This window comes from Helianthus annuus, chromosome 14 (genome assembly GCF_002127325.2).
Source record: "Helianthus annuus cultivar XRQ/B chromosome 14, HanXRQr2.0-SUNRISE, whole genome shotgun sequence".
Taxonomy (NCBI): domain Eukaryota; kingdom Viridiplantae; phylum Streptophyta; class Magnoliopsida; order Asterales; family Asteraceae; genus Helianthus; species Helianthus annuus.
The window spans coordinates 144,824,671-144,844,834 of NC_035446.2; the positions used below are offsets into that span (position 1 = coordinate 144,824,671).

Consider the following 20,164-nt stretch of genomic DNA (forward strand, 5'->3'; position numbering starts at 1 on the left):
GCTAGGCTAACCAACAGAAGGTTGCCACGTCAAGCGGGAAACCAGGAGCGACGGTTACCACGCGCGCGTGGGCCTCACTCTCCTGACATGAAGTGCAACCGCCGCAGGCGGCATGATGACACCCGTGCCAGGGGTCAACTCAAACGTCGCCCTCAGCGACTTATCTCACCAACCTGTCAGAAGTTCAAATTTCGAAGTTTCCCGCCATAAAACATGCAAGTAACTTCATGCAGAAGTCATATGAGTCGCGCCAGATATACGTAAACCACTATAACCCCGCGCGCTTAAAAGGACAAACAAGAAATCACTCGACACCTGCCTAGTACCTGCGCATCGAAAACAACAGTTTTCTACATGCGCCTTACAAGTCAGGACCAAAAGGACAATTTCCCTTCTCTTATTTTTATTAAGTCCAGAGCTCCAACCACTTGCGTTGCGCATGGTGCAGCACTGGACTGGGGGGACTTGAAGGGGTATGGTCCCAAAAAGTCGCGCAAACCTCATAACAGGTTGCACGTGAGACCATACTCCTTAGCATAACAACTTGATAATAACAACCTCGCGCAGCTCACATCACATTGTGATTTACCCCCGCGCGAGGAAGAGCACATAATAAACTCAGATAGCAACACTTAGTATAAAAACAATGGTATAAGTGAGCACACTAACCCCGCGCGGGTTAGTTGCCACCAAACAAAATCCTCTCCATAGGAAGACGCGCTGTTACCTACAGAGGTACACAGGGTACAAGTGGCAGTAAAAAGAGCCAATGAGCGTCCAGCAGGCTCTGTTCAATCGTGCGCCACGATCTTCTGACGATAAGTACACAAGGACGCCTACATGGCACCAATCAAGAGACGGGGACAACTGTCCCACGATCTCCACTTGTCTGCTGATGACAGAAGGGACAACAAGGCCGACAACAATGACACGTGGCTCCAATCAAGGTGCGCCAGCACCGACGAGCATCTAGAAGCCACTAAGCAGTCGAGGCCAGCGAGGCAAAGAGTATATTCGTTGTTGTCCGTTTCTGGCCCAAGGCCCATCAGCCCACAACCTCTTACACCTCTCCGGCTATAAATAGAGACCTTCATTCCTCAGGTGACTCAATCTATTCTCTCGGCTCTTACTCTTAACTACTTAATTACTCTCAAAGCAATCGCTTATTCTCACGCCGGAGCCCGGTTAAGAGGGAAACCCCCACATTCCCCTCTTAACGAGTAACGGTGTTCTGTTTTGCAGGTTGATTAACCAGTCGGAGCTCAAATACCTCAAAGAAGATTAACCACTATGATAGGAACATAAACCCCTCTAATTAATACCTTAATTAGAACCCGTGTTTCTTCATGTACACTCTACAAAATTGTGTGCATTTCTAAAGGATAGAATTCACATCTAGCTATTAGATAATGCATTATTTGTACATTCCGAAAACTGTGTTCTTTCTTTCTTTTACTGTGTAACTGATAAAGAAACTTGCAGACTGAAGTGTTGAGGCAATTATCATCAATGGGGCGCTTGGTTGTTTCTGCTGGAGATGGCGCTGTTCAAAGCTCAACCAACTTGTATGTGTTTTGAGCTTTTAATTCCTTCACTGCTAAAACAAAAGGTTTCCAAAATTGTACTTTTTTCCTTCATTAATTTATTATTCTGAATGATGTAGGTCACTTCTGAGACATGGTATCTCAATCTGGGTAGATGTTCCTTTAGATATTGTAGCCAGTGAAATAGTAGAAAAGGGGGCTCAGTTATTTAGAACCGAGATTTCACCATCTGCATCTCATTCTGAGGTATGCCTAAATTGCAACGGGTACAAAAATATACAAGAATGCCCCTGAAGTTTGAAAAAGGCTTAAAAATTAACCACCTAACTACAAATTTTGTGTCATTTATACTTAAGTTCTGGGTTAAATTTATTATCATGTCATTCGTTTTCGTTTTAAATTTAATAAAATCCTTAAATGAAATGTAACGTAAATGGCAAAAATGCCCGAGCCCGACGGGTATACTCGAAACATCTGGGACGAATATACCCGATACCCGACGGGTATGGGATTAGGTGATACCCGACCTGATTACTATGTACCCGTTTACCCGAACTATATATCCGAAACATATTTCCAAAAAAAAAAAAAAAATTATTTTTTTTTCCCCTTAACCCTTGTTTAGTTAATGCTTCATTCTAATAGCTTTATTATTTGAAAAATAAATAAACCTCTTTTCTGAGAGGTTTGTCCTTTATATTTAGGCCATTTTGCAAGTTTTGTCCTTTATGTTTAAATTTGACGAGTTTTGTCCTTTATGTTTGAAAATCAAGCACGTTTTACCCTTTGGGCAAAACGTGCTTGATTTTTAAGGACAAAACGTGCTTGATTTTTTAAACATAAAGGACAAAACGTGCTTGATTTTTAAACATAAAGGACAAAACGTGCTTGATTTTTAAGGCCCAAAGGGTAAAACGTGCTTGATTTTTAAAAATAAAGGACAAAACTCGTCAAATTTAAACATAAAGGACAAAACTTGCAAAATGGCCTAAAGATAAAGGACAAAACTTGCAATTCACTCTATATATATATTTATGATGTTATTTATATTGTATGTTACGAATTCGAAATTATCAATCAAAATATATATTATATGATAGTTAAATATTTATATAATTTATTATATTTATATTTATTTTAGATTTTAAAAACATAAAATTATATAATGAAGAAAAAAATATACTTGAAAATCTCAACGGGTATATTTTTAAAACACTGATGGGTATATACCTGATACCCGACGGGTAATTACCCGACGCATACCCATGGATTTTGGGCTGGGTATGAGACATGGTTTTACAACCGGGTATAGGTATGGGATTAGTCACACCTGTTCCATCCATACATGACCCATTGCCATCTTTAAATACAGGGGTATTTTTGCAGAATTCCAGAAGTTAGTTAAAATTTAATTTTAATACTTGTGCTACAAAATCACTGGCAGCCTTCCACTTATTTTTATTTTTTTAATTGTGACAAGTTTACTTCTCTATAATTTTTGACCACAGGACAATTTTATGTTAGGTATTTTTCATCTTTTAGTCACTTTAATGTGACACATGTTCAAAAGTCAAATGACCTTTCATGTTTGGAGTGGTCCGTTTGAAACGTTTTGCAAACTTTGTTGACTTCCTGTCTGTAATCCATTATGATCAAATGACCAAAATCTCTACCTCCAACAGGATTTGAGCTAATAGTTTAACCTTTGTATGAAAAATTATCAGGTGTTAAGTCAACTAACTACAATGTATGAAGAATTGCAAGGAGGGTATGCCACTGCAGATGCAACCATTTCACTCCAGAGTATGTTCCAACTAAACTAGTTTTTTAGGGTTTTAATAAACATTTAAACCAAAATGTAATTTATATTCACCTTCTTGTCATTATCATTATATATAGAGGTATGCAAAAAATCAAATAACTGGACCACAACTGAAAAAGCCAAACTGAATTTTATTGTTTGGTTTGGTTATGGTAACCAAATTGACTGAACCAAACGGACATTATAACTGACCCCTAATATTTTTATAAATAATAGGTTATATGTTTGAAAACTTTTGACATGATTTTTTATGTATAACATATTCGTTACCGCTCGTTCTCATTTATAACTTATATATTTTTTTAACCCGTATATAATTGGATTTATCAATTGAAATTAGCTTAAATCTACCCACTTCCAAGGTAGTCAGTTAACGGAACTAACAGAACCAGCTTTTCCAATAACCAAGTTAACTGCACCGTTATAACTGAAACCAAATGGTTTTGAAAATCCGAAAACTGAAATACTTGCTAGAGGTTCGGTTTTATCTCATAACCATATATGCAAAAGAAATTGTTTCTTTCCTATTTTATGTAACATATTTTTTTCCCTAGCAAGTAAATCAGTGACATGACAATTGTTTTTGTCAAGTTACAGTTTTAAAAGGTTACATACAAAATAAAAACTGACACATTTGTTTTCACTCGACAAAAAAGTTGAAAATGGCTACATTTTGGTGTAATAAACCCTCTTCTCTATACCATGAGGATGTTATTTGTCGGTCTACCGGATCTTAAACTTTTTTTTTTGTGTGTGCTAACAGAAGTTGCTGGTTTGCTGGGTTATGATGATTTAGAAGCTGTTAGTGCTGAAAACATGGGATTGGAGGTAAATTTGTTGATTATAGTTTTTGTTAAACTATAAAATGATTCTATTGATTTCATGATTTGTGGTTGTATTTTGTAGCTGCTGACTGAGCTTGAAAAACTTATAAGAGTAAAAAAGATGATGGAAGAAGCTGCCAGGCCATTTTAGTCACTCAACAATGCTTCTTGTGATTGTGGTGACAAATACAATGTAATTTAGCATGTGCCAATGTCTCATTATCATATCTTTTAAAAAACTTAAATTATAAGAATTTTGGAAACTGGTTGTATTTATTTTATTTGTTTTTTGTTCCATTAAACTGTTTGGATCCGGGGTTGGTTTTCAAGATAGGGATGCAAGAAGTTTTATAGAAAAAAGGAAAAAGAAAAATATGTTTTGTCAAAGACGTGCCATTGTCATAGTTAGCTTTCAAACAAATCACAAACGGTGGGTTTGAATCCTTCGCTGTCCCCCTCGTGTCACTGCCTCAAACTCTTGCACCAGACACTGGTCATTTTTCAAAAAAAGGCTGTTGTTTTTTAATGTTTTAAAAGTCGGTTTAAACCTACCGATTAAACTAGAAAAGTTATTTGTAATCATCAGTTTATTGTGATGATTATCTCTAGCAAATATTTTAAGTTTTCTTATACCAAATCTAGTATTTTACTTGTAACATGAAGCCTTATTTCAATAAATATTGTTTAAAAAAAGCATTATAACTTTTTTTATGTGAAGGTTTTTCAGGTGATCACCCATTCTACGATTGACTTTACCAACCACATGTAACATATCGCACTTCTCCTTTCATCTACAATCAATACACATAAAACATTTCTTATACATCAACATCATCTTTACCATCTATAATTTTTGCTTTTAATATATCACTTATATTTTTTTAACAACTATTTTTTTAGGCTATGGGGTGTGAGATAAAGCCTTTAGGGGCTTTATCACGTCACGCCAGTGTCACGTCAGCCAGGGGGCTTTATCACGCTTTCCCTTAACTTGCAGGGTGTGGGATAAAGTCTCCCTTCAAACTATAGCGCCCCCACCTGCAACCAATCACCCTTCGATCCTACCAAATTTGGCTCGTTACCATGCTGAAGCCCCTTCAATGGCGCCCCTCCTTAAAGTCGCCGGTGTGGGTGGTGGCGCCCTCCACACCCTCCGGCCTTAATCCCTGTTGTTTGTGGGTAGGGGTAGATCTAGGGGGGTTTTAGGGTTCCTAGGAATCCTCTCGATTTGGAAAAAAATGAAAAAAAAAAAATAGTGGAAACCTTGTATGATTTGTAAAAGAATAGTGAGAATTAGTGAAAATCTACTAAAAGGAACCCCTTGAAAAAAAAATTTCTGGATCCGCTACTGTTTGTGGTACTTGAACCCAAGACCCTCCCCTTTCAAACCCAAGTGTTTTCACCTATATCCAATGTTTTAAAAACCGGTTCAAACCGGCGGTAGTACCGGTTGAACCGTTCGAATGTCCGATAGAACCGGTTAAACTGCCTGGTACACTCGATTGAACTGCCCAATACACTCAATTACACTGTTTTTTAGCTCAATCCGATACAGTATAAAAACCGAATTTTAAAATATTGCTTATATCAATATTAGTATTGTATAAAACAATCGAATCTCAAAATATCATCTTTATTTAAAAAGTATATATCACATCTAGATAAAAGAAAAAAAATAATGGTATAAAAAACACCTCCCCCTAGAGTAGCTACCCACCCTTTCACGTTTAACAAAATTACATCTACATCCTTCCCATCCGCACGTAAATACCTCCATCCTAATCTGCCCATTTCATTTCATTTCTTCTCTTTGGTGGTAGTTGCTTCATTTCCGTCGTCGTGCTGCTCCTCCGTATCCCCAATTTAGGAGCAGCCGGAGCCTATACATTCCGATGAACAAACAACAAGTATATAATTATAAATAATCATCATCAATAAATTTAAAACACAAAACCTACTCTTCACTTCATCTTCTTTTTATCTTTACTTTCCTAACGCATTCTCTTCTTCTTCTTCTTCTTTTTTGTTTTTTACTTTTGGTTGCAATATCTTACATTGTATCTTCCTGTTGATTACCGATTGATAACGCTACCGCACAATTAATTATTACATATTATTGTTCCTGATGACGTTATTGTGTTCACCACCGGTCACATATCGGTGCTGATTATCTGCATCACCAACTGTCACCCGATCCTTTATTTATTAATTAAACTTTTTTCCGATCATCAATTTGACTAACCTTTGCTTCGAACTGGATCCCGATCTAAATTTGTATTGTTTTTGTTTCTAATCTGTTGATATTTATGGATGTTGTTCGTGTAATCGCTTCTGATTTTGCGGAATCGGTTCCGATTGCTGGTACATGTGTTTGTATACATCGCCCTTCCCTTTTTTGATTTATTTTTTTGTCTTTACTTCTCTGGTTTCTTCTGCATTGTCACTGTTCTACATGATCTGCATACTTTGATTTGATTGTGTTTTTCATATGATTTGAATTTGATAGTCTGTAAAAACTTACAGATGTTTTGTTTATTTCAGGATTATCGGTTTGGGGATGCTCACAACTATTATAAGTTCAGATAATCTACTAGTTGGATAGTTTGTTAAGAGGAATGTGTTCATTAGTTTGATTGAAGATTAAGGTTTCGGCTTTTGGAGTAAGAATTTGTGTATTATGGGATTGCCACAAGATTCGTATATCGGCGGTACTTCTGAGGTTGCAGGGATATCAAGCACATTGGAGCACAAGTTACCTCTAATTGATGAGTACGCTTGTGATTCGACTGATGTGGAAGCAGATATTGTCGGTGAAAGCCCTGGGCATTCGTTTGATTCGTTGTTTGGTAATTGTGGTGGTAAATCCTCATTGGAGAGATTTGAATTTCCAGATTCTGTTTTTAGAGAGTCCACTGATGATGTCAAGGTGGATGTTCACCTAAATAAGTTTGATTCAACTACACCTAAATCTATACAAAGTTTCAAGGCTCCATTTTCTAGAATTGTGGGATTTGAATCTGACAAAAAGGATGCGTCTACGGCCAACATAAACATGAATGAAAAGAAAATAAGCGTGTCAATGGCGCGCAAGAGAATGTTGTCACCGTTGAATACTATGCTTTCTTCCCACCCATTTGACGGTGACCATATAGATATTGGCCGTCTGCATGCCAATACTGATGATCAAAAGGTGAAGAATTACAAGAAAGCCAACATAGGAAACAGTAATCATTCCTCTAATAACATATTACATAATTACAATTGTACAAGTTCTAGTTTTTCCACAGATGGACCCGTTCTTGAGGAAAACCAAGTGTTATCTTCGTTCTTTCCATCCGGGTTCAGGGATTTTGACAATTCAAGTAACCGAAGATTGCAGACCAGCTTGATACCAATACCAGCAGACAAGGTGACCCTGACCCGTTCTTCATCCCCACTAGATCCACGATTTAGTAATGCGGAGAGAGAAATGGTCATGGGTACTATACTTGAATCCAGTGAAGTTGAATATAGGATGTCAAGCAAGTCATTTGACGAAGTTGGTTGTTTATTTGATGAAATCGGGTCATGTTCTCCTAAAAGTTACACCGGAAAGAGCTGGCCTTTTCACAAAGATTTGGAAACTAGCACTAATATTCGGAAACTAAGGTGCAAAAAAAGGGGTCTGCCTGTTAGGAGGTCGTTGGTCGGTTCTTTTGAAGAATCATTGTTATCAGGTCGGCTTTCATCAGGTGACATAAGCAAGGTTAGCACTAGGTTTTATACAAACCTTGCACATGTGTGGTGAGTTACATACACTCAGGGTTTATCTCTAATACACTCTGCACATTTACGTGTAGAAAATCGATGGATTTATGGCGGTACTCAGCGTGAACGGGGGAAGCTTTTCACCAAAAGCTCGGAAACTTCCTTTTGCAGTTACCAGTGTTGATGGAGATAATTACTTATTGTACCATGCTTCAATAGACCTTGCAGGGAATTCCTCATCAAGCAATTTAAGAAGCCAAATTCGGTTTCAAAATGATGATTCTCAAAGTAGCAAGAGTCGTTTGCGAATTCCTATGAAAGGGCGGATACAACTGGTAAACGAGATGCCTTTTATTATTTTATTTTCAAGATAACTACAGATATTTGCAATTAGACTTAAGAGACTGTATTTGGTTATTAGGTTGGGGAAAATGTTGATTGTTAGTTTGATGGTGACATAAATTATCATGTAGTTTAAGTTTGATCTTATTTGATTCTCTTACAGGTTTTAAGTAATCCAGAGAAGACACCTCTTCATACTTTTTTCTGTAATTATGATTTGAGCGACATGCCAGCTGGCACGAAGGTAACGATTTTAGGCTACTTAACATGCCCAAATGAGAACCAACCTTCAAGTTACATATTAAAATATAAGATTTATGAGTTATTAACAAACTGACCATTATCTTTCCTAACTGGTACATCTTTCTTGCAATCCAAGCAACCATAAATTGCTTTTTATTTATTTATTGTTATCTTCAATTACAATACTTTCACTAATTGGTTATGATGTAGACTTTTCTACGGCATAAGGTGACTTTAAGTTCAGAAAGTGGTTGCTCTGGTCAAACCATCACAAGAAATGAACCTGCTGGGTGCAACAGTAATACCTGCCAGGTGGATGGTGACCTGGCTTCCAGCTGGCAGGATACCTCCAGTAAATATAAAAGTGTATGCTCAAAAATCAATGGAAATAATAGTGCCATTGTTGGCGCTCTACGCTATGCTCTTCACCTTCGTTTTTTGTGTCCTCATAGAAAATGTTCAAGACTGGTTCAGAAGTTTGAATCTGACCCTTTTCCTCAATCTGAAAAAAATAATTTAAATAAAAACGAGGAACGGAAGTTTTTTCTGTGTAGTGATTTGAAGGTGGTGTTCCCTCAGCGCCATTCAGATGCCGATGAAGGGAAGGTATGCTCATATTATGTGTGTATTACGCAGTCTACTTGAAACTAATTCTGTATTGAACGTATGGTAGATATTTTTTTGTAAATAATTACTGACACGAATATCATGGTGGCGGTAACAGTTACACGTTGAATATCATTTCCCTGAAGATCCAAAGTACTTTAATATCGACTTGTGACATGTATCTATATGAGGTTGAAGAACATAACACAGTATATGGATATGAAGCATATGTTGTTAAAAAACAAGGAGTTTGATCAATTTTGGTTCATTATGTTGTGATTATTTGAGTTTATGAGGAAGCAACCAAATGCAGTTACAGGAATTTGGAAATAAATATGAAGGCCTTGCATGCTATTGAAAGCCAGATGGTCTAGTCTATGAATATATGATTTACATGTGTTTTTTTGGTTAGAGGTATGAATTTTTGTAATATTAAAAGCATTTGGTCTCCTCATGTTATGCCATTATCTTGTGGTATGTTGTAAAATGTTTGTTCAGATGGTTTTTACATAGTTCATGTGTATCATGCATGATTACTAACCAATTTCAACTTCATCACTCTAAACTAGTTTTCAAATTTATTTATTTGAATTATTTCAAATTAAAATATCTTAGTTCAAGATTTTTTCACTCTCAACAAGTCAATTAAATATAGGAATATTGTATTTTAATAATCTCAACTATTCGTCGTTGGTCGTCAACAGTCCCAACTTAAAAAATAACCACTTGCAGTCCCAACTATTACATATTGGCCTCCAATAGACCCTGACTAACAAAACCCTAACGGCGTTAGTCTCTGGTAGCCGGAAACACGTTTTTGTCCGGAAAACTCTTTTTTTGCCGGAAAACTCAACATTTTCGTCCCAGCTCTCTTTGTAATCTTATTATGGACTTTTAGGAACCTTTTAATAGTAAAAGCCTCAATTATTGAAGTTGCCGGAAAACTCATTTTTTCGTCGGAAAGATTTTTTTGTCGGAAAACTCAACTTTTTGGCCGGAAAACTTAACATCTTCGTCCAAAACCTCTTTGTAACCTTAGATCGGATTTTTAGAAAACTTTTTCTGGCCAAAAAAGGTTTTCCGACAACAAAAGACTAACGGCGTTAGAGTTCTGTTAGTCAGGGTCCACTAGTGGCCAATATGTCAATAGTTGGGACTGCCAGTGGTTATTTTTGAAGTTGAGACTGTTGACGGCCAACGTCGAATAGTTGGGATTATTATAATTCAATATTCAGTAAATATAATATAATAATTCAAAGAATATAACTCCTGGTTGGCACCACATGAAAAGCACAACTTTGTTGCTAGATATTACATTTTATCATTTCTTTTGATTATGACATTTGTAAACTCCTTCAAAAAGAAAATAAGAGTAGTTGGGTCCTTGTCTTCTTTTTTTATATGTAAGGCTGGTGGGTACGGGGTCCGTCCTCATACCCGTACCATCCTTCCAAAGACTGTGATGTGGCGTCTAGGTGGCGGATCATCCTCTAAGGGAGGACCATCACCATACCCTCTAACCTAAGGGTTAGATACAGCAAAACAAGATCATCACTAGTTACATCATTATTCAATAAAGTGTTAACAACGACCCATAATTATGGTCCAATAATCTCGTTGTCACCAAGGCCCAGTCCTATATATTGATTCGAGTCAACTGACAGATAACTAGTGTATACCCCTGGCAAACTAAAGCAGAGCTTATTTTGTAAAAGAACTCAATACGCAAAATTGAAGTTTGATATACATATAAAAATAGTTATAGACACATAGAAATAAATAAATAAATTATCACTAAATAATACAGAGATGTTGGCGAAAATTTCTGGACCGAACTGCTAAATAGGATCTTGGAGCATAACCAGAAACGAAGTTATTTTTAGTCTAAAATATTGGATTTTTAAGAGTCCACCCCCACCGATTTTGAGAGTCATAAATATTGGTTTAGCAACACCGGCCGGTTTAACGAGTTAATGGTTTGTTTTGAAGGTTTGAACCATCTTTCTTTTTTTCCTCAAAAAATTACTATTTTGTAACAATATTTTAAGGTAGATAACTACAAACAACCCGTTTGGTTTACATGACTGGTTTCAAGTAGCAACTAACCGAAACATGATTCAAACAGTCTACATCCCACGCCCATCAAACCAGCAGCCCCACTAAGTACTAACAATCAGCCACAACCAGTCATCTAGTTGTAAGAGCATATGACATAGAAACAATTTGTAAAAATAAAATCATCAATGGCAGATATCATATTAAAAACCCATAGACGATAATAAAACATATTCCCTCACCAACACTAGCAGCATTGTTCTTAAAACCCTAATGTTGGCACACACTCAAAAAAAAACAAAAAAAAAAAAACAAAAAAAAAAAAACCTTAAATTCCTGCTAACCTCCTTGACAGTCAAGCATCCTTACCCTTATCATTCCCAACTTCCTCACCAGAAATCTGCACACCTCGAGAAGCCGTACGACGTCGTGTCCTCGACGGCAAAATGTTATCCAAATCAACCTCCGCCAACGGATCATCGGAAAAATCATCATCACCGTCCGATTCACTACCACCACCACCATCTTCATCATCAGAATCATCATCATCTTCTTCAGACACTTCAATCATCTTTCCTTTACCTTTATCATCTTTCATTATCCCCTTTCCCTTTCGATCAATTTCAGAATGTTCGTCTTCATCCTCATCTTCATCGTCCGAATCGAGTTCGTCTTCTGCCTCATAGTCTTCTTCTTCCTCTTCTTCTTCTTCGTTTTTGTTGTCATTTTCGTTGTTAGGTTTGTGTTCGACGGCGGCTGGAGGTTCGGTGTCGGGACGGAGTTTCTTTGTGGATTCGTCTTCGTCTAGGGTTTGCTTTCGCTTGGGAGGGAGTACTCGTGGTTCTTCGTCGCTGTTGTTGAGCTCTGCCATGGCTTCTTCCTTCAAACCCCTGTTCTCTATTTAGGGCTTTTTAGTAACCACGATTTCTATACTCTTTTGTTGTTTTAATACAGGCTTTTGCATTAGCCGAACCGATCCATTGGGCCTAGCCTAGCCCAACTCATAAACTTCTTTTATGTTTTGGTTTGAGAAAACTGTTGCTCCATTTTCATTTTTACTCCCCAACTTTCTAAAATTGCAGTTATAGTTCTCAAGTTTTACAAATTCGTTCTCGGATAGTCTGTGAAACGGATAAAAGTTAGTTTTTGGTGTTAAATGAGTGTGAAATAACCTAAATACCCTTATTAAATTAACAATAAAAAAGAAATATAATTCCACCCACCCCACCCTCTTCATCTTCCCCAATCTTTACCTCCTCCACCTTCCACCACCATCACCTCACCCCGTCGAAAAAATACCACAACCTCACCCTCCTACCATCATCTTCAACATCATCCACAATTGCCACCATCACCCTTCACCATTGTCGCCGGAATCACAAACCTCTTACGACGACGGTGGTTTATAAACTTATCCTAAATCACACCGACCTTGACCCATTAATAGCAATTGCACCAAAAATTCTGGTCGGTTAACAAATAAACCTTTAACATCGAAGTCCTGTATTTAACCAGACCTTTATCCCTCCCTAGACCTTTTCCCACACATAACATACTCATACTCTCAATGTTCACACACCACGTGACCTGGTACCACTCTTCGCCGAACAACCATTAAAGCCTGCAACTATGCGTCGTCGATTATCAACACTGGCGGCAGTTGAAATTTAACGCAGAAAACATGGCGGCGGTTCATGGCGGTGGAGATCCAATGCGCCGCCGTCGTGGTCGGCTGGCTGGCCACCCTCCGTCTCCACCTTCCTATTTTTCTCGCTTCTCTCTCTGTTTCTCTATTTTACAGGTGTGTGTGAGTGAGCAAGATGTAGAATTGGTGTAGGCAGTGGTTTGAGGGTGTTGGTGGAGGTGATGGTGTGATGTTGTTTGGATGGAAATAGGGGAGGTTTGTTTACAGAGAGAGAGAGAGAGAGAGAGAGAGAGAGAAAGAAAGAGAGAGAGAGTAGAGAAAGAGAGCAGGGTGAGAATACATAGAAAGATTTGTTTAAATGCTTGAATAGTCCTTATGTTTTGTTTATTATTTTCTTAAGAGTAAATTGCTAAAATCGTCTCTGAGGTTTGGGCATTTTCATCCAAAACAATTTTTTTGTACAACATAGTCCTTCACCTTTGAAAGTTTTTGCCATTTTAATCCAAACATCTAATTTGCTTTATTTTTTCTATCAAGAATTTGGATGAAAATGATAAAAAAAAAAATCCCAAATCTCACTGACGATTTTGGCAAAAAAAAAAAAAAAAAAAAAGACGTTTGGATGAAAATGGCAAAAAATCCCAAAAGTAAAGGACTATATGGTATAAAAAAGTTGTTTTGGATGAAAATGACAAACATATCCAAACCTCAGGGACTATTTTGGCAATTTACTCTATTCTTAATATAAAGAATATTTTGGTCATTTCACACCCACATAACACCAAAACTTAACTCCCATCCGCTTCAGGGACTATCCGAAAAATTGTAAAAGTTGGGGACTATAGCTGTAATTTTAGAAAATTAGGGACTAAAGGTGAAAATGGAGCAAACAACAGGGACTATCCCGACATTTTACTGTTTTGGTTTTGAGTAAATTGTCATTTTAGTCCCTGAGGTTTGTTCAAATTTGCTATTTTGGTCCAAATAGATTGTTTTTTCTTCTTTGGGTCCCTGACTTTTTCCTTTTGTCCCCATTTTGATCACATTGTCTAACTCCGTCCAAAAACCCCATTTTTAACTAGGGTATTTTGAGGATTTTCAATTTAAATCTTTCAAATTGCCATCTTGATTCATTCTTTTTTTATATTGAAAAAATAAAGAGTAAATTGTTAAAATCGTCCCTGAGGTTTCGGTATGTTTGCCAGTTTCATCGAAAACAATTTTTTTTTCTTCCTAAATAGTCCTTCACTTTTGAGATTTTTTGTCATTTTCATCCAACAGTCTAATTTGCTTTTTTTTTTTTTTTTTGTCAAATATTTGGATGAAAATGGCAAAAAATCCCAAATCTCATAGATGATTTTGGCAAAAAAGTTAGATGTTTGGATGAAAATAGCAAAAAATCCCAAAAGTGAATGAAAATATGGTACAAAAAAAGTTATTTTGGTTGAAATTGGCAAACATGCCAAAACCTTAGGACAATTTCGGCAATTTACTCAAAAATAAAAGAAAAATATCTAATTAATAGGACTCACCTCTACCCTCCCCTTCCTGCTCGCTCTTTCTCTCGATCTTCACTTCGCTTAACCTCTTTCACCCAACACCACCATCAACACCAGCCACCATCAACATCAACATCAACATGTGAGCATAAAACTCTAGTATTAAAGGCAACTTAATTTAATGTGTAAAAGATAGAATATGAAAAGGTACATCAAAAACAAAAATTTATGAAACCAAAAAATAAAAACAACAAGGTCAGGCCAAGCGGCCAGCTACAAAAAATAAAAAAACAAAGGTAGAAATAATCGCAAACGAAACTCAAATACCAACCAGCTGCAATACTCATTGTTATATTATATCATACAGAGCCCCTATTATTTATATAATGTATACAAACAAAATTTTAGATTTTGGGCCTCGGCAATCGATCGGTCTGGGCTTGTTAACCCGATGCGATGTAAAAACTGGTTTTTCAAATATTGGTTGAACATTGACTGACTTGTAAAACTAAAAAAAGAAGAGAAAATTACGAAAATAGCCAAGAAAAAGTTTGACTTACCAAAATAGCCACTTCATGAGTCTTTGGAGAGGGGCATCACGGATTCAAATGCGTGAGATGCCTCTTTCAAGACCCCTCATGCGTCTTTAAATATGGAAGTGACACGTGTCTCAATGATTAGGTAGACTCCTCCAATGTCTCAGACAGACTCATCCAATGCCTCAGGCAGACTCATCCAATCGCTCAGCAGATTCATCCAATGCTTTCATCCAATGCCTCAGCAGACTCTTCCAATGCCTCAGGCAGACTCCTCCAATACTTTAAGAATATACTTTAAAATATTTTAAAAAATACTAAAAATATTTTTTTTTAAATTTAAAAAAAATTACTTTTTTAAATTTATATACGTAAAGATATCTTGGCTAATTTTAAGAAAATACATAAAAAAATTTTAAAAAAATACTTTAATAAAATATTTAAATTAATTTTTTCAATTATTTTTTTAAAATTAAAAAAATATTTTAAATTTATATACGTAAAGATATCTTTAAAATACTTAAAAAAATACTATACGTATATAAATTTAAAATACTTTATGTATATAAATTTTAAAATATTTTTTTTAAATTAAAAAAATATTTTTAGTATTTTTTTAAATATTTTAAAGTATTTTCTTAAAGTATTGGATGCCTGAGACATTGGACGAGTCTGCTAAGGCATTGGATGAGTCTGTTGAGGGATTGGATGAGTCTGTTGAGACATTGGATGAGTCTGCCAGAGGCATTGGAAGAGTCTACCTAATCATTGAGACATGCGTCATTTTCATATTTAAAGACGCATGGGGGGTCTTGAAAGAGGCATCCCGCGCATTTGAACCTGTGATGCCCTTTTCCAAATACTCATAAGATGGCTATTTTGGTAAATCAAACTTTTTGCTTGGCTATTTTGGTAATTTTCTCAAAAAAGAAATAGACGGTAACGGAAAGAGGGTGTGACCTGGCAGAAGCTGGGAATCGGTGGTGGGCCCTCTTCTGACATCATCCCCGAAGCACCGAAATTAACGTGGAATATGGCGCGAATCAAAAACCCTCCTCCACCGTCAAAACTCCTCCTTCCTCCGCCGTGCCGTCTGCAATCAATGCAACCACTACTCCTCCCCTTTCTTTCTTCCGTCATTTCTCCAATTTCATCAAATAATAGTTACACAATGTATGCACTACGTACAATCCTCACTCATTCCTTTCTAAATATAGCAGCTCTCATTGCTTCTTTAATTCTCTCCTCAACCACTTCACACCGCTCGCTACTCACTCTTCCTTTCTTAACATCAATCAATCATTACACACAATTACCAACTGTGTGTTTCTTTTTGCTTCCTCTTCCAATTCAAAATGCGGTTCCCGATCAGCTACTCTCGACCTCCGGCCAGAAGGACTGTTGACGCCGCCGTTGCTGCTGCCGAGGCCAGGCGGAGGCGGATGATGCCGTTCAGGAATGGTGGATTTTCGAGGACTAGACGGAGTCCGGTTAATCGTGAATCTGGATTTGTTCCTCCTCCTCTTCCTCCTAACGTATGGTTTTTTGACTTTTTATTATTGTTATTATTATTATTTTATGTGTTTGTTGATTTGATTTTGTTTGCAGGAAGTTTGATTATTAACAATTATTTTTTTGCTTACTTTTTATTGAATTTGATCAGATTTTTTTCGTGTTGGAGAGGTGATCATATCAACAACCTATGCAGATTTTAAGTTATTAAAAACCTAATTGTTCTAATCTAAATACAGATCAAAAGGTGGTGGACTGTTTTGGTTTTAACGAATTACAGTCTAGTTAATCTTGACACTCTAATAAAGAGACTTTTGAACATGTATTTTAAAAAATTCAATTAGAAAGTGACACTCAAATAAAGAGATTTTGGAACATGTATTTTAAAAAATTCAATTAGAAAGAAATAAAGAAATTTTTGAACATGTATTTTATTGATTTCAATTAATTCAATTAGAAAGAAATAAAGAGATTTTTGAACATGTGTTTTATTGATTTCAATTAATTCAATTAGAAAGAAATAAAGAGATTTTTGAACATGTATTTTGTCCAGTTAGAAAGAATCAACTGATTACTTTGTAGTTTAATAAATAAGAACATGTTTTTGAGTCCAAAAGGATGTGGTTTTTTTAAACTAGCTCATCTAGACCAGAAGAGCCAGTGTTTGATCTTGTTGGTCAAGTTTTTATGATAAATATTAGTATGGTTTGGTGCGATATGGAAAACCGTTTATGCAAACGTTTGAGTCCTAGATCTTTTTATTTATATTTTCCCAAATATGAATTTAACAAGAAAATCTACAAAAACAGTTAACTTAAATGAATATTTGGAAAAAGAAAATCAAGTCATTAGTTTAGAATTGATAAACCATGTAAGAAGGTTCCTTTCACTGTCATATATATCTTATGACTGTATAATATAGATTTTATGAAGACTGCTTTTTTGAATCAACTGTAATTAGTATGATAAACCATCTTAGATTTAGAACACTAAATCATTGTTGAACAGACTGAAACGGTTGGGACGTTTCTATATCACTTCAATAGATTTTTCTTTGATAACTAACCTTTTTGACATTATTAGCATTGCGTTAGGTATGTATATACGTTCATGGTTTTGCATACGAATGATCTATAATGCTTATTCATGCAAACAAATGGCAGTCGATGTTAATTGGCTATGCCTTTAACAAGAAAAGAAAGTTGATACGCCTTCCATTTATGACTTTTTATATTTCTCTCCAATCGTGGGCGAGTAAGGCTCGAGTCGGTGTTGTTTTGTCGCGTGTCGTCACTCGTTTAATTTAGAAAATATTTTGTCACTTCAGCACAAACGTTTAGTGAGTAGCTTGTCGTCACTTTGTGTTCGTACTATGAACCGTTAAACATTAAAACAAATATGTGATTTGCACATATTTTATTCTACACCGGTTTGGAATATGTGTAAATTTTGGTCTACTTGCTCACACTTAGGGGTGTTTGGAGTTGCTTATTAAAACTGTTTATCTGCTTACTGTGTTTTGATACAACAATATGTTGTTATGAGGGCGTTTTGGACGCCTCACCTAGTCACCCAAACTGATTATTTGAATAAGCAGTTTGAGTTGTTTATTCCATACAACTTATTTTAAAAAAAGCAAGAAGCAGAGTTTTATAAGCAAGCCCAAGTTATCTTCATACATATGTAAATGATGATTACATTTATAAGTGCAGAGATATATTAAAGTCAAAAGAAATTTTCTGCTTGTAGTTACAAAAAAGGATTTTGCCAAACATAACCCTTAGGACTAAGTTTAACAAAAACTTTATGGTTTTTTTTTTTTTTTTTTTTTTTTTTTTTTTTTTTTTTTAATAATGAATGTTTATCAATCAACTTAAGCTTACTGTCCACTATATATTTACAAATATAACAAAACTTAACCATAAAATGTTTGTCAACCTTGACCCTGAAGGCTATGTTTAGCATTTTCCTATTGAAAAAAAAAAAAAAAATTCACAAGACTTTAATATATCTGCGGATTCACACGTTTTTTTAAACATGTTGGAAAAGTGTGCAAATCGCATATTCGTTGTTGTGAAAGACTTTCTTCCCATATCGTTATCTTTCTTTTCTTCAATCTAGCTAAACATAGAATTTCTTTCTCTCAATATTAGATCATTAATCAGGGGATGATGGTGTTCCTATTCTGCAAAAGGCTGCAAAACAGTGACGTCAACAATGTCGGCAGAATCGTATTGCCAAAGGTTGATCTTATTTTATTTCGTTTACTGTTCAAAGTTATAATTATATGGTAATTAATGAGTTTAACAGGTCAATAATGTTGTTTGGTTAATTGGATATCTAAATTTATTGATTTTAATTATTTGTATTCATTTCAGCGCTCGGCAGAGATTCATCTACCTAGGCTCTTAGACCACGAAAGTTTCATGTTACCGGTGCTTGACATGGATGGTGGGGCTGCATGGTCATTCAAATACAGGTCGGGTTGAACAGTAAAAGTTTTTTGTTCAATTTCAAAATATCTTATAATAGTTATTGTGTTAATCATGAGTATAAAAACAGTATGATTGTAATATTAATCGAAGTCTTGAATTAAACAATTTACGAGGTTACACTATGGGCGATTTACAGCTTGTTTGCCCCTTTCCCATTTAACCTACATTAATTTATTTGACCTGTTTGAGATAAAACACAGCCCAAATAGACCCATTTCTTTTTATAAAAAAAGGGTCAAAATCTATGACTCTACAGAAATGGTATGTTATAAAGCACAAATAGAGTTTAGGCCATAGTTTATGACATTTACTTCATTTTTAGAATTTTATAGGCATTCTATTTATATGCCTTCTTTCAACAGGTACTGGCCAAATAATGTAAGCCGAATGTATGTTTTTGAGGGTACAGGTGCGTCATTCATACACCACCCTTCATTCTCTTCGATCATTCAACGTTTTATCTTTTCTAAATCATTAATCTTTTCTCAGGGCCGTTTATACGGAAGTATGGATTGCAAACAGGTGACTATATGCTGATGTACAAGGATATGGTGACTTGGAACTATGTACGCATGTTATATACTGAATTTTAATAAAATGTTAAAATACAATTTCCCCTTAAATAATTGAATAACAATAATGTTTTTTATTTGCTTCATAAATAGATGATTCGAGGTGTTAAAGCTAGTGAAGCTGAAGGACGTGCAAACCAAGAAACGACTGCGACTGAAGGAAACAACATGGATAATTTGGTTCTGAATGATAATGCTGCTGGAAACGATGATGCTGTTGAGAATGGTGTTGTTGCTGAAGTTGGGGCATTTGATCTCCCGGACGTCTCTGACAACTTTCTGAAAGCGGAAAGTATTGCGGGTACGAGTTTCATGAATGATGATGACAGTTATTTCAGTGACATTTTGAACTCGTTCAGTTCGTGGGATGAAATCAAGGACTATTACTACTCGCCAACTCAACCAAATGTGACATCTGATAATTTGTCCAGCAAGGATCTCCCTCAGGTGTAAGTGAGAAAGCAAGGCTCTTAGTGTTGCAGCTTCTATCTATATCGTCTGCACTTTTATGTTATCTGTGTGATACATCGAAACAACTTAAACCTGTATGTTGTGTTTTGTTTCGAACATGTGTTATGTGTTTTGTTTTGGACATGTGTTATGTGCTTTAAGTAAATGAAGCGTTGTCGTTTAAAGTTGTTTACCCAAAACTGCCTAGAAGATGATAACATTCAATTCCAAGCATCCGCTAAGCATCTTCTGTCCCTCGGCGCTTACACCTT

The 20,164-nt window shown here is 35.9% G+C and overlaps 4 protein-coding genes across 6 annotated transcripts; 3 read left to right on the plus strand and 1 right to left on the minus strand.

Moving 5' to 3' along the window:
* The first annotated feature begins 1,509 nt into the window (after window positions 1-1,509).
* LOC118486573 (probable inactive shikimate kinase like 1, chloroplastic) lies at window positions 1,510-4,341 on the plus strand. Its single transcript, XM_035983115.1, has 5 exons — window positions 1,510-1,565; window positions 1,664-1,790; window positions 3,269-3,347; window positions 4,130-4,194; window positions 4,273-4,341. Exons 1-5 carry the CDS (start codon window positions 1,510-1,512, stop codon window positions 4,339-4,341), a joined length of 396 nt encoding a protein of 131 aa, XP_035839008.1.
* Window positions 4,342-5,909: 1,568 nt separating this feature from the next.
* On the plus strand, window positions 5,910-9,615 carry LOC110904146. Of its 3 annotated transcripts, none has more exons than XM_035983343.1 (6): window positions 5,910-5,953; window positions 6,732-7,935; window positions 8,030-8,272; window positions 8,443-8,523; window positions 8,733-9,128; window positions 9,247-9,615. In XM_035983343.1, the coding sequence occupies exons 2-6, from the start codon at window positions 6,868-6,870 to the stop codon at window positions 9,301-9,303; spliced, it is 1,845 nt and encodes a 614-aa protein (XP_035839236.1). In that variant the 5' UTR covers window positions 5,910-5,953; window positions 6,732-6,867; the 3' UTR covers window positions 9,304-9,615. The 3 variants fall into 3 exon arrangements, with proteins under 3 accessions (XP_035839236.1, XP_022005664.1, XP_022005663.1); XM_022149972.2 differs by lacking the exon at window positions 5,910-5,953 and adding an exon at window positions 5,960-6,551; XM_022149971.2 differs by lacking the exon at window positions 5,910-5,953 and adding an exon at window positions 5,960-6,097.
* Window positions 9,616-11,339: 1,724 nt separating this feature from the next.
* On the minus strand, window positions 11,340-12,120 carry LOC110904147 (histone chaperone ASF1-like). Its single transcript, XM_022149973.2, has one exon. The coding sequence runs from the start codon at window positions 12,052-12,054 to the stop codon at window positions 11,539-11,541; it is 516 nt and encodes a 171-aa protein (XP_022005665.1). The 5' UTR covers window positions 12,055-12,120; the 3' UTR covers window positions 11,340-11,538.
* Window positions 12,121-15,808: 3,688 nt separating this feature from the next.
* On the plus strand, window positions 15,809-20,125 carry LOC110906026 (B3 domain-containing transcription factor FUS3). The gene is made up of 6 exons (XM_022151372.2): window positions 15,809-16,398; window positions 18,529-18,618; window positions 18,754-18,854; window positions 19,233-19,279; window positions 19,360-19,436; window positions 19,536-20,125. Exons 1-6 carry the CDS (start codon window positions 16,219-16,221, stop codon window positions 19,893-19,895), a joined length of 855 nt encoding a protein of 284 aa, XP_022007064.1. The 5' UTR covers window positions 15,809-16,218; the 3' UTR covers window positions 19,896-20,125.
* The last annotated feature ends 39 nt before the right edge of the window (window positions 20,126-20,164 follow it).

Excerpts from the sequence above, each read along its gene's own strand:
- LOC118486573 (XM_035983115.1), top strand. The coding sequence starts at position 1,510 with ATGGGGCGCTTGGTTGTTTCTGCTGGAGATGGCGCTGTTCAAAGCTCA. Across the intron at positions 1,566-1,663 it reads GTTCAAAGCTCAACCAACTT|GTCACTTCTGAGACATGGTA; the intron begins GTATGTGTTTTG and ends TGAATGATGTAG. Across the intron at positions 1,791-3,268 it reads CATCTGCATCTCATTCTGAG|GTGTTAAGTCAACTAACTAC; the intron begins GTATGCCTAAAT and ends AAAAATTATCAG.
- LOC110904146 (XM_035983343.1), top strand. The coding sequence starts at position 6,868 with ATGGGATTGCCACAAGATTCGTATATCGGCGGTACTTCTGAGGTTGCA. Across the intron at positions 7,936-8,029 it reads CATCAGGTGACATAAGCAAG|AAAATCGATGGATTTATGGC; the intron begins GTTAGCACTAGG and ends ATTTACGTGTAG. Across the intron at positions 8,273-8,442 it reads TGAAAGGGCGGATACAACTG|GTTTTAAGTAATCCAGAGAA; the intron begins GTAAACGAGATG and ends ATTCTCTTACAG.
- LOC110904147 (XM_022149973.2), bottom strand. The coding sequence starts at position 12,054 with ATGGCAGAGCTCAACAACAGCGACGAAGAACCACGAGTACTCCCTCCC.
- LOC110906026 (XM_022151372.2), top strand. The coding sequence starts at position 16,219 with ATGCGGTTCCCGATCAGCTACTCTCGACCTCCGGCCAGAAGGACTGTT. Across the intron at positions 16,399-18,528 it reads CTCCTCCTCTTCCTCCTAAC|ATCATTAATCAGGGGATGAT; the intron begins GTATGGTTTTTT and ends TCTCAATATTAG. Across the intron at positions 18,619-18,753 it reads GCAGAATCGTATTGCCAAAG|CGCTCGGCAGAGATTCATCT; the intron begins GTTGATCTTATT and ends TATTCATTTCAG.